At 38.8% G+C, this 14,157-nt stretch overlaps 1 protein-coding gene across 1 annotated transcript; it reads left to right on the top strand.

The window, feature by feature from the left end:
- Nucleotides 1-2,516: 2,516 nt before the first annotated feature.
- LOC131785546 (tauropine dehydrogenase) lies at nucleotides 2,517-10,724 on the top strand. The gene is made up of 4 exons (XM_059102455.2): nucleotides 2,517-2,610; nucleotides 5,687-6,211; nucleotides 8,867-9,172; nucleotides 10,028-10,724. The coding sequence occupies exons 2-4, from the start codon at nucleotides 5,690-5,692 to the stop codon at nucleotides 10,403-10,405; spliced, it is 1,206 nt and encodes a 401-aa protein (XP_058958438.1). The 5' UTR covers nucleotides 2,517-2,610; nucleotides 5,687-5,689; the 3' UTR covers nucleotides 10,406-10,724.
- The last annotated feature ends 3,433 nt before the right edge of the window (nucleotides 10,725-14,157 follow it).

Below are 14,157 nucleotides of genomic sequence, written 5' to 3'. Positions count from 1 at the left end.
GCAGGGTTTTTATTGGAAGCCGGGTCCCGGGTACCGGCACCCGTCTACTTTAAACAGAGTTCCCGGCTACTTAAAGCACCAAATTAAAAAAATAAAATAGTTATGAAAAAAATTATCAACTTCAACTCAATTTTAACTCTTCCCTGTACGTTTAACGCATTTTTTCTGCACTTATTTATCGATAACTTGCGATCAGATTGTGGAAATAAAATTTACTCTGATGAGAAAGGCGCTGCGCGATAATAGGGACCTTAAGCAAACCACGCGACGGCAACGAGGACATGGAAAAACAAAAGATATAATAGGCAGAACAATAGCTCAGCACGTGCGTTTGTACATTTCTGAGCCGTACAATGCAAAACAACAATGTGAAATCCCCACAATTTGCGTCGTCTGTGAACCGAAACCGCGACGGCAAATTATTTTAATTTCTAGTTGGACCTCAACACTTCTTTGATACGCTATGCTGAAGTTGAGGTGTGGCACCGTATGAGACGGTAAACACATGCAGCCATTTTTGAAATTCAAATTATAGGCAGTAATTCATTTTTTAAACGAAGTCTTCCTTAGCGTTGCCGTCCTGACTGCTTAAGGTCCCTAATAGCGTTCTTAGAACTGTCTCTTTCTAAAGTGCCTAATTAGCTATGAAATAACTCTTAAACGTGACGTGCCATAAAATCGAGTGCGTTCTGCGGAGTGATCGTGGCAAGCAAAAGTAAAACTCACGCAAGCACTCGTTTGCACATGAAAAATCAAGAGCGATGACTTAAAAAATTAAATTTATGTTTTAGTTGGATTACAGCCGTGAAAAGGGTTTTCGAAAAATTACGTACGCTATCTATGCTTTCCATCATTTAAACTCTTCATAAAACACTTTTTATTTTTCTGAAATAAAATTCAGAATATAAAATAAACATCAGGAGACGAATGTCGCCGTAAAAGATGCTTATCAGCTGACACGGCCTCTTAGTAAGCCAACATTTAGCTGACTTTTAAGCTCAAATATTCCGAGCAATTGAAAGAAACTTTGATCCAATTTAATTTCATTGAAGATAAAGCCCATCGGAGGTTTTGAAAAAATTGTTTTCAGCGAGGGCTGATTGTGTATCAGACTCTTGTGTTCCATCAACATTTGTTTTAAATTTTTAACTGCTGGGTGATATATGGTGACAAAAGGAATTAATGTAAATGATTACGGCTCTGACTTTGAGTTTTCATAAACTACAAAGAGTGTTGTCAGTTTCACTCTTTAGAAGAAGAAGAAAGGAAGCTCTGACAGTAACAGCAGTGTTTTGATGAAGCTATAGCTGTGTAGAGAAACAAACAAATTCTCTTAGATTACCATTACTTTTACTATAATCAGATTAAGTATGCGTCATTCCAGAAAGATTTCTTCACCAGATTGCAGAAAAGTGCGTTTCTGGGAGACTTAAGTTTTAAAAGTTTCCGGGGGGGAGCATCCCCTAGACTCCCTAGAGGTTCAGGCCTTCGGCCCTCGATTATACAGTGTACCGGCCTACTCACAAGGCAGTGCCCTTCTACTTCAAAAGTAAATGAAAACCCTGTTTATAACGTACTTACACTATTTCTGCCTGGTGTCCGCCAAGTTTTCTCAGCCTGGACGCTCAAAATGCTGGATCCAACCTAAGGGTATTCCACGTACGTTATGCATTGAGCCTGAAGGAAACCATTCGGTCAGACCGTAGAATTATTGAAAAAAAGTGAACGAAAATGTGAGACATTAACAAGTTCATATGATACTGTAGGAAAATGAAAGAAGAACAAGGAATTAGTTTACCATAAACTTCAAAAAATGTATTTTATTAAATTACCTTTTCAGACTAGAAATATATATTATTACTGATACTTAGCGTTTTTTTTTGTGAACGAAAAAATCTGCCACAGCTCCCATCATCTTCTTCTCCAATGTGGAAACCTCCCCTCCACCCATTCGAAAAAAGAAATAAATCTATTCATGCTCTGATTCCCGATATATTTCAGGGAAACAAATATGCAATGGTAATTGATCTTGTTTGAATGAAGCGATGGCATGCTAATTCTCACGCACTGTTTCAGATTGTTTATCTTGCGTGACATCGATATAAAAAGCAAAATACTGTCCAACTTATTCATTCTGATCTTCCAGGCGTCTTGCAACAGTATCTTAAATTGGGGGCTTTTTTTTCGGTATCCAAATTTTACCTGTTACTCGTGTTGTAACGCAAAGAAACCTTCTCCGCATGCCTGGCCCCTCTCGCCTTTCGCTTGCCGCAGGCTAAGTGTGTTTACAGTTTGTCACGCAGTTTCATGCAAGACCGGCTAACGTTGTTAAACTAGATTCAGTGGTGAAGATAACTGCAGGTGCTTTCCAAGTTGGAAATTTATCATTGAAATTTCATATAAAAAAAAAGAATTTTAGATAGAGTAACCTAAAAACGTAGATCGTGCCTCCTCGCACGAAGCTAAAGCGCGTTTGTCCATGACGTCATACTTTGGCAGTGACGTAGTGTAGACATCCTTCCTAAACTTATTCACTTTTGTCTCCCGAGCTTGCGGAACGAAGTTATAAGGTCCACTCTTCTAACCTACGTATACCGAGGTCTTTTGGTGGTAAGTAGAGCTTCGCTTGAAAATTAAATAAACTAATCAAATTTCATGAATCTTAAATCAGAATTTCAGCGGTGAACATTGACTGCAAACCATGGCTTATGGCAACGTTCGATTTAGTTCGAATCAGAGACCTGTAACAGTTCAGTCCATCGTAGAAAGTTTGATGATAATTCGAAAAAATGTGGCGAATGCACGGTTTTAATGATATAAAATTGCTCAGCCTTTATGGTGACTGACGGCATTTCATTTAACACGCGGTAAGGTGAATAGAAGTAGTTTGAATAATGTTCCAGGGATATGTTTTCAGAGTGTACTTGATAACAAAAGATAATCAATCTGCTCTGTGAGAAAACTCGTGAATTGACAGATGACTTATATGAATTTTTGAATTATGCATCTATCATCGGCCATCCCCTGGGGGGGGACCCCGGGCAAATTCAACGTTGAATGGGGACTTATACGGGGATTTGAACGATTAACTTACCCTGGAGGCGGGGGAAATGAGGGAGGTTTGTTTTCCAAAAGCCTTGCACCGCGGGGAAAACGGGGGACTTTGCAAACGAAACAGGTCAATTTCAAGTTGTCTTAAATGAGCAAACATGAAGACCCCTGTGCAGAAGAACGTGGACCATCTTTCTCCTCGTGTTTGTGATGGCGACCTCGGCGGATGGAGCAGGAGCAGGTATTGTAATGTAAATCCATTTCCATCGTGTTATTTCCGCTATTGCCTTCTTCAGATATGACAATGGCAGACAGTTGACTAATATTAGTCTTTTGTTTTTCCCTTTTGAAGTGAATTGTCGGAAGAGGATGCGGATGCGATGCCTGAGTAATATTGTGATATGTGCTCCACTTGAGCATTATTGAATTTTGATAGGTTTATCATTTATGATATGCTGTCAATAGATCAGAAATGCTCATCAACATTGTTGTAAATATTCGGTTTAAGTCCAAAAAGTCAGCTGAACAGACATCGTGTATTACACTGTATTTTGGTTAACATTTTTTTGTGTAATTGTATTTAGCAGTACACTGAAATTTGCATTGTTACGAACATGTAAGCACTATTAAAACATGACATTTCGTTAAGGGCATAAAGTACTGTTTTCTTGTCAGGTTTCAAGCTGCTCAAGGTGATTGCCCTCAGGGAGGGGAACTTTGATTCCTCTGTGTCCCCACCTAGGAGGGGGAAAATAAGAACTTTGACAGGGTCCTTTACAAAGTCCCCACCCTTGCCCGGGGTCCCCCCCCCAGGGGATGGCCTATGATAGGTGCATTATGTTTAATGTTATCTTGTCTAGGGAATTTTGTGGTTGATTGTCATTTTTAGAGTACGAGCAGTAGTTCAGTGTTCGCTAATGTAGCAAAGAAACAAAGTAACGTTGGGATAAGAAGGCATTACAATTGAAATGATCATGCTATTACATTTGAGAAGGGTGGATGATGTCATGTATTTTATAAATGAGGGTGAAAAGTGAAATTTAATGTCTATCATTGTAAATATTAGAAAATTAAGGCAAGACTGTCTTAATGAAAACATTAATGATTCCCTCTTTAATAAATGAGACAAACGGGAACGTGTTTTGAGTGATATAACTAAGCCTAGACTGCCACCGTCATTTTGGATTTTTGCTTGGGTACATTTTGGTCACGTGCTAGGCAACGTATGATCAAGAACAAGATAGCATTTCATTTCAGGCCTATTTATCAATTTTGTGGTGTATAACTTTCGCATTTTAGAACGTAATATTTATTTTAAATCTTTAAATTGTCTTGAAACTTAAAAGAAAATTATTCTTTAAAAATTCACTGAAAATCGGTAGCCAAAATTATTTGTTTAGTGTTATTTGATTTTCGTGTTAACCTGTAATTTTGTCAGTTTCCGGCATCTTCTGTTGCTTCACATAGAAAAAACACACGATACGAAATGCAATGATCGATTTTGTCCTCAATCTCACGCCATAACAGAAAAAGCTTTTGAACACCTGTAAACTCCGAGCGCTTCGGAGTAAGTGATATTTTTAATGAATCTTTAGATTGTTTTCAAGTTCAAGGATTGTAAATTACAATTTTATGAAAAATGAAGGTTGTTCTCTTATTTCAGTATGAATCCTCGCACGCCTGCCAGTTTCTGGCAGGCGTGTTGAAATTCCTGCGCCGCTTGTTGAAACTAAAACGAAAAAAATAAACTCTTTTAAGATTATCATTGGCTTTTTTTTTTTCACCCCATCACTATTCCTAACAACAAAGGTCGCCATTTCGCTTGTTTATTACTCGCCAAAAATTATCAAATGCACTCAAAAGCCTAAAATCGAAAAAAAGTTTACAGGAATCAACCAATCGAGCGAGCGAGTGCCATTCTCCACATCATATCTACAACTCGCTCTTGCGCATGCGCGCAATTCACGAGTTAAAAATTTTATATCACAGTGATTTTATTCGATGAACTTACGATTGCCTCTCTTAGTGAGTTATACTACTGTTATCAGTACATTTTGGATGTTTCTGAGAGTCCGTTGCAGTCGGACTTTTCAACCACAAACTGCATAACAGAATGAGTAAGTAAAATCGGGAACCCCGCTCAGCAACCCCCGCTCCACTCCCTCGCTTCTCGGGACCGGACTTGAGAAACGGCGGAAATCGACTCTACAAGCGCCCTAACGGTAAACGAACAAACAAATCCTCGCAACTTTAGTACACTCACCCAACAATATATTCCACTGCCGTTCAAAAGTGAACAGTGAAAGGAGATAAATCTGCATAGATTAATAATCGACAGGAGTTTGGCGAAGGGTAAGAGAGGACAAATTTCAAAAACAAACAACTTTCACTATTACTAAGAGAGCCAAACTGAAATAACATCGATCAGTTTCTCTTTGTTTTCATTCGGACCTGACGAGGTAACCGCCCTAGGTAAACTTGTGGGACAATGACTTGTACGTTGTTTTACATACCTTGATTTTATGTGCCAATAATGCATAAAGAACAGTAATAGAAAGCCATTTATTGTAAGATTGCTCCTCTCGTGAGGTACTTTTCTTAATCTGTTACTTCTAACAGAAGATACTCTTTCTAGGAGATGGGTTCAGAGGACATCAAGCTGTTGATATGTGGCAGCGGTAATGGAGCGCACGCATTTGCCGGCATAGCGTCCTCTTTGCAGGGAACTGAAGTTCGTGTGCTTAGCCTGTATCAAGATGAAGCAGAACGTTGGAATACTAACATGCAAATCAAGGATCTTGAAGTTGTCTTGCATCGGAAGGGACAAGATACAACATCTGTTACATCGAAACCTTCGATGGTAACTAAAAACGCTCGGGATGCCATGCGGGATGTGGATATTGTCGTTTTCGTACTTCCAGCGTTTGCGCATCAAGTCTTCCTGGATGCCTTAAAACCCTATATAAAACCTGGCACAGTACTTGTTGGTATGCCGGGAGAGCCAGGTTTTGAATTCCAAGTTCGTCACGTGCTGGGCGAGACAGGACGGCGGTGCACTGTAATGAATTTTGAATCTTTACCATGGGCATGCCGCATTACTGAGTTTGGCGCTAAATGCGAAGTTCTTGGTACCAAGGAGACTCTTCTAGGAGCCGTGAAGGTACGTTTACTTCGCATCATTTGATGATTTAGAAGGGGTCCTCGCGCTTGAAAAGGGAATTGGAAATGTACCAGTCGTACAATGCTTTTGAGTGGAACGTTCTGAGTATACACACAAGCCTCTGGGTGAGTGTGTATTTCAAGAAAATACAGGTGACGAGTGTGATTGACCTTCGCATGCCACGAGAAAGTGTTTCACGACAATTTTATTGAGTCGAACCTGTATCAAGCGGACACCCTCTATTCAAAGTCTTGGATCCTAGATGAATTATGCCTGGCACGCTTCGATATATTGCCAACACAAGACGATGCTCTTAATTTAACAAAATCTCCTTACGGTGGCCTGAGAAATTTTTTTTCTTTAAAAAGAGAAAATTTATGGTTTAAATCGATGACTTAAGCCGAAAAGGGCCGCCAAATTTGCGGAGCGAGCAAGCTGCGATATCTTGAGTTATTCAAAAAACTAGGTTTGATCCGCACATCGTGGAAACTTTGAAGAAAAAATTTATCTCTTCGAAGAGAACATTTTATCCTTTCAAGCAGCGACTATTGCCCAAAGGAGCCGCTACTTTCGAAGCGAGATAGGTCCGAAATACAATACGTTGGGTTCATTAGAGCGACCCTATTTGCCGGAATGATGGAACGGTGGAACGGCGGAATATCCTACAACGCAGAATACCTTGTTGTATGAAACAATTGCCTCACAAAAATTGATCCTTGCGTTTGCACAAAGATTCATGGGGTCGCCACGGGGCAAATATTGTAAGTTGCTAGAGGGAAATATATAGCGAAAGATTGTTTCGACGCCCTAAAAAAACGATTTTGGCGAGAGGTCAACGCTTTTTCGCCGCGGGTTTTATCGTAAATGGATAAAGATGATGTTGATACGAGGGAAGAGGACGGTTTGTTAAAACTAGCACGACATATGGTATAAAATATACCGATGATAAACTTCTCTCCTAGCGTTAGATTTATTGTGAAATCGTCGTCGCGTAATGGTCTCGAATTGTCACAAAATAACTTTGCTCCTAGAGCCCCTTGGAGGATCTTGTCAGGGAAATCAAGATCACAGGAACTCCGGCAGAAACTGTAGACATATATCAATTGTGTTTCTCGAACTGATAAATTATTCATTACGTGATCATCCAACCAAGAGACGCTAATTTCGTCACGTGTCTGTTGTTTGAAACCCTGGTGAAACACTGAAATGACGCGCTATCCATGAGTTTCATGTAATATCAAACCCTTGAGTTTGATAGAGAATCAAACTCTGGTGAACTCATTTCTTAATTTGAATATCAATACAACAAACTTGCCGACAACATTTGAAAAATTCGTGAATATTTCTATTTCCTTTCATTCCTGAGGCGCGATTGAGAAGCTCTTTCAAAAACTAGTGCATCAGGTTTCATCAGGGTTTCCAAATACTCGAAAAAAATAAAATCACTTGGCCTGCGGCCTCGAGCCTTCATCAGTTTTCTCCGTGATGAAACCTTCGCACTCGTTTTTGAAATAGTACATCACATTTGTGCGTACTCATCGTCGCAGAAGAGAAAATTCACTTTTTAACCGATTACTAACGCTGGTCCGTTCTCATTGATCACTATAAGAAAGCAATGCAGGTGTTAAATAACTTTAGTGTAGAACGATAATATTTAATGCTCAAGCACACCATTTCAATCTACTGCCGCTTCGAGGCGCTCTTTTGAATTACCAAGCCACGAAAAAAGCTAGCAATAGACAAAATACCTCAAAATAACTAGAAAAGCTTTTTTAAGTCATTTCTTGTTGATTTCTTGCTAATATTACTGAACTGCGATACCATTACGCGATTTCAATTTTACAATAAACCTTGCGCACGGACAAAAGTTTACAGTCGGTAGATTTTACTATATATTTCATGGTTGTTCAAACAAAAACTCACACTTCCCTTGTATCAACATTACCCAAATCTATTTCTGATAAACAACAGCGAAATAAGTGATAATCTTCAGAATGGTTTTTTTCGGACATCGAAACAACCTTTCGCCATACATTTCTTTAGAGCGTTTTGCAATGTTCGCCTCGTGGCGATCCCAGAAATCTTTGCACAAACACAAAGATCCGATCGATCACTGGCAACTCATTCATTATTCTCTACATTCTTGAATCATCTTCTGTTGTGGAACAAGGTACTCCTAAATTTGTGGGATGTAGCGTATTTTGTTTTGCAAGTGAGACAAATCTTCTGCAATACCTCCTTCTGGCATCATTATACAACCCCTAGTTCTTTTCAGTGCTATAAAGATTGTGCTTTATCAGGAGCCATATGCAGTCTTAAGCTGCCTATTTTTTTTATTGTGATATACATTCTCAACAGACTGGAGTATCTTTCAGCCCGCGTGCCTTTCATCTGAAGCTCGAAAATCTTAATCTCAGTCGATAGAGAGCGTAGAAAACTTTTTTTACTTTGTTTCTTTGACTAGCATGCGTATTTAAATATTTCAAGTAAAATATTCACACGGACGGATGTACAAGTAAATTATTCACACGGACGGATGTACATGTAAAGTCACGCTGTCATTGCGAAATTTCCACGGCGTCGTTAGTTAACACATTTTCCTACCTGCACTGTAAGCCCACTTTTAACTTTTGGTTTGGTGTTTTGTTTTTAAAGGAAGGAGAGGGTTTGACAGCCAAGAAGGATCCGGTATCAACATTGCAATATCTCCTGGGACCTCTCCCTAAACTGATCGTTTCGGGTCACCTTTTGGGTGTTCAGTTAATGAGTGTTAATGCCTATTTGCACACTTCAATAACTTATGGTCAGTGGGAGGGGTGGGACGGAAAGCCACTGGCTGAAGCACCTTTGTTCTACAATGGCTTGACCAAGTCAGCAGCAAGTATTATCTCCAGTGTCTCTGATGAGGTTGTGAATATTGCTAAGGGTTTTGGAGAGAAAACAGGAGCAGATATGTCTAACGTAAGGCGTTCCACTTTATTTTTTGATTTACAATTTGTGTTACATTCGAGTGGGGGATTTCTCCCCTGACAAGAAACAAAACTGTACCCACGAATTCTCAAACTTTGAGTCCCAATGAAAGACTGAGACAATCGTTCACACGACGCAAACTTACTTCGAATAACTTACGTAAGGTCGTAATTATGTACGTGAAATTTACTTATTTCTCTTCCACATCACATAAGACACACATAACTTTGTTCTCTCACTTTCACGTGACTGCATTACATTAAGATATGACATCTCACGATATGACATCTCACTCTTATTTGTTCTCATCAACGCTCTATACTGTCCACTGCAAAGAACTTCCCAACAAAAGTCTCTCACGGCGCTAAACAGAAACTAGGAAGATAAAGACACACAAAATAACAAATGTAGCAACTGCGAGTGGCATCAGCATTAAATGTCAATAGCTTTAATAACCAACTATTTAATTCCCTGCGTATTTCATCACAATTACTTTTGCAGTGTATTTTTTAATAGGCCTTTTCGAAAACTGCTACTTCTTTTTTGTCAATGTAGTTAACAATTTATCTGCGAGTTTCGCATTAAGATTCGTTAAATCTTTGTCACGGGTATAGATCTGCACTCCATTTTTTTGGGTAATACAGCATATCTTCGTAATATCATAAGGAAGTTTCAGTTTGTACTTTGAAGTTAATTTGCATGACACTTTTATGAGGGCTTCCTTTAATGTGAAGCTTTCTAAGGCCAGAACTTAACCACTAACGTCCCCCTTCTGGTTAACAGCTATCTCTTGCTCGATTAATAGCTCTGTCATAATGTCAACTATTTTAATGCGATCTTGTACAGGTGGAGCACATTTACAATTGGTACATGAGATGTTATCCACAAGACATCTCTGACAAGACCAATCTCTACACAGCAATACAAACTAATGCTGCCTACCAAGGGTTGAAACATCCCGTAAAGAAAACTGAGGATGGAAAATTCCTTCCAGATTTCTCCCATCGTTACATGACGGAGGATATACCGTTTGGCTTGGTTGTCATCCGAGGTATTGCTGAAATCATGGGTATCGAGACACCGAATATCGACAAGGTACTTACATGGAGTCAGCAGCAAATGGGAAAGGAATATCTGGTGGACAAAAAGTTGCAAGGGAAAGATATCAGCACTTCAAGGGCACCACAGAGCTATGGGTTCACTACCATTGAATCCATCCTGTAAACCTGCTTCTTGATATTGTTACCTTAGATTGTATTTTTCATTGTTCAAAAGCCATCACAAGAAATGTTTTTCATGAAAGATAAGAAGAACTGAGGTAGTGATCTGTTTCGATGACAATGATGTAATTTCCAATTAATGCTTCTTCTAAGGTGCATTTTGCGTAAAGAGGGTATGGCTTGTTGAGTTGCAAAAAAATAAACTTTAAAAGACATGTTAACCTTTCCTCGATTTTGTCCCACTATTCGTTTTGATCATCGCCGTTGTATTAAGTCTATTACCACTGAAGATGTTCAGTATTAAACCTTATTGTAGTGTTCAACTTTGTAACTTATTTTTGGTCATTTATGGCTCAGTGTCATAAATCATTGCAGAGGTCTACTTACTCGCCGTTTCAAAAATTTAGTGATAATGTGACCCGACGCGGACGCCACAAAGCTCTTCCTAAACGAATCCGACTACTTTTAGTTTTCTGACCTTGTCACGTTCAAAAAGAAGCCAATAAGAAAGAGAGTTCAAAAGAAAATCATTATTAAAAAATTTATACCTCCTCATAAGGTATAAAACGGATAATGAAAAGAACTTCTTAATCAGACGTTTGTTGAAGGCATTCTGGCTCAAAAGAGTTTCTTTCCTTATAATAGCAAAAATGCAGTTTTTATTGGTGTATAATTGCCTTTTCCTCTCTTGGTGGGTTCACGAAAGGTCAAACACAAACTATCAGGCAAAGGTTATTACTATAAATTACAACATGATGGACATGACAAGATGGTATTCAAGGGACGGACCACATAAGGAAGGATCCAGTTCATGGTTAACTTGATATCCAATTGTATATTTAGGTTTTCCTTTATTAGCTATATTTCTTTTGTAGAAGAAAATGCCGGAGCACACGTTATGCTATTTCTAAAACCGATAGGAACAATAATAATTTCGGAATCTTTTCACAACGTACAAAGAACAAACGTTTCGGGGCCTGGGGCGGATCCAGGGGTGGTTCGGGTGGTTCGGTCGAACCTCCTAAACCGAAAGAGAAAACATTCTAACTTGTGCGGTTTCTGAGGAAAAAACACAAGTGAACGAAAAAAAATGCTAGTCTAACATTCGTTTTATGTAAGCGCTTCCTTTTTAAGTTGTCTACTTGGTAAAATAACAGGCTTGTTATCCACTCTACTTGCACCCAAAGTGGTCATTTTCGGAAATTATTAAATTACGGTCCCGCTCTCAATGAGCTTATCAGCGTGCAGTAATCTGTGATTAGTTAATAATTATATATCTATAATTAGTTGTAGCGTCAAGATACACAAGCCCTATTGCGTAAATTACTGTACAACACCATTTGTTCAAGTTATCTATGTACCGAACAACATTATATTTGTACGAGTTATTATACGTAAATAGTGTTACGCAAGATTTACTGTTTAAATGAAAGAATTAAAGAGTGTTATAGATCTTTCTTGAAACTGGAAGAGTTACAGTATTCAAGTGTACTATCTCGTCAAGAAGTGGTTGTACGACTGTCAGCAGCGCTCAATTAAGAATTACTTTTCCCAAAGGAGTCAGTGTTCTATTTGAATTCGGTCGAGTTATGTCCAAAAGGGGGGAAGCAACAGGAAATTAATCGTTTTTTCAGTCCACCGCCTTCTTATACGTCTTTAGGAAGGTAAGCATGCTAGTCGTGAATTTAGTGTGGTTCAGTTCAGTTCAAAGCTGGGAAAGGAACCAAGCGCTCCAAGAACGGCGTCAAGACAACAGCGTGGGGTAAATGCACCCCATGACACACCTGAGGAATATTACCGCCACAATCCGTTCATTCCATTCCTTGACTAAATCACACAAGAAATGTCTTCAAGGTAATCTCTTTAAATTATCAAACACTCGACTGTTTACTTAACCTTAAATATTTACAGATATAATGAACGATTGAACAAATAGGCTTATTCATTACAGGGATTTTTTTTCAGATTTGGGTCCACTCAGAAGACCTCCGTGCAATTGCTTGGTCTTGTGCTAATCGCCATTGTAGGGGGCACAAATGTAGACATAGCTGAGGTTTCCAAGATGTATATGTCAGATCTCCCAAGCCCACAACCTCTCGACATTGAATATGATCGTTGGATGAGAAAATGGCAAATCCGAGACGGACAAACCAGACGCGCTTCAACCTGTCTTGCAGGTTCGAAGTAACTCAATATGTTTTTGTTCAAATTTCCCTTAGCTTAACAAATTACGACTTTATTGATTACACTTTCTCTCTATCAACAGGCTTGTGATTCCGACATAGAGTTGTAGAGCATCGAAACTAGTCATGGGCTACCTACGGACCGCGATGACAATCGAGAGACTCTCTGGGCCGGTTCTAATGACTATTCATTGTGAAAAGCCAGTCGATTACAATGCTGTGGTTCAGAAAAATGCCGAACAACAACCTTGTAGAATACTACTCGTTGATCCCATTTTTGAGGAATCTTAGGCGTGACACTTTTTAGAACAAATTAAGTAGCGAAGACAAATGTATTACAGTGATTTTAGTTTCATTTTTAAGGAGTCAGTTGATCTTAGTTATTGTAAAGACTTAAACGTAGTCTTTGTTTAATAAAACAGCTTTAAAAAGAGATGATTTTTTAAGTATTAAACCGTGCACCATCATCCCTCAAAACGCTGGAAGTCGCATTTCCGAGGACTTAAATTTCAAAATTTCCCGGGGGAGCATGCCTCCGGACCCCCCCCGATGGGCCCGTTTGTTCGAACCCCCCCAGATCCTAGATCCGCCCTTAGGAGCTTCTATGCTGGTTATTGCTTCAATGAAGTTATTTAAAGAGCTGCTGTAATTTCGTTGTAACTTACACCAATGTAGAGAGATCCCACAGATAATAAGCTTGATGTTGCGTAAGATGGAAAGGCAGCCGTATTAATTTTCGTAGAATATGAATTCATTGCAAGAGACTTTGATGCGGTTATGGTTTATGTGATTTCTAAGTATTTTTCATCTAAACATTTTTTAACCTTCCAATATTACCTGAACACTTTTTAATTTACTGGAGCTGTTGCTTTGTGTTTAGTCATGTGAAATTTCTCCGAGCTAGAATCAATAGGATACCTTTTTCAAGTTCGAATTTTAAGTTTAGTGCAATAAGTATTGAAAAATATAACCCTGCATAGCCAATTTTTCCACAGACGGTTTTGTTTCAGTGAGAAAACTTGCAACCACTCTGGAAATTCAAGTTCGAATTTCAAATTTAGTGCAATAAGTATTGAAAAATATAACCCTGCGTAGCCAATTTTTCCACAGACGGTTTTGTTCAGTGAGAAAACTTGCAACCACTCTGGAAATTCATTAGAACAATAAGCACAAAAACATAACAACTAGAAGAAGGTGAATAGCTTATCATGTTCGAGCAGAGTGAGATGACTTTTCCTCGGTGTAAAGTTTCCTTAAAAGAAATAGGTTTTGAGAAGAGTACATTTGGTATGCTTAGCAAATATCAGCCACATCCAACACGGCGGATAATTTTCGGTGCATAGTCGTAAATCTTTTTTCCAAGTTTTTAACAAAAGTTTAAAACTATTTGTAAAAGATAATGGAGCAACTTCTTTTTAACGGAATGCTAACCATGTTTTAAAAAAAGTTATTTAAATTGGAATTTTTCTTTGATCGTTTGACTCTCTGATTCACGTTCCGTTCGAAGCCAGGGTCCCTGATGACGCCAGGATTAACTCCTTACTTAGTTTGTTCTCGGTAAAACAGAGAATTA

Source organism: Pocillopora verrucosa, chromosome 7, assembly GCF_036669915.1.
Source record: "Pocillopora verrucosa isolate sample1 chromosome 7, ASM3666991v2, whole genome shotgun sequence".
NCBI classification, from domain to species: domain Eukaryota; kingdom Metazoa; phylum Cnidaria; class Anthozoa; order Scleractinia; family Pocilloporidae; genus Pocillopora; species Pocillopora verrucosa.
This window is presented reverse-complemented; position numbering and strand designations above follow the sequence as displayed.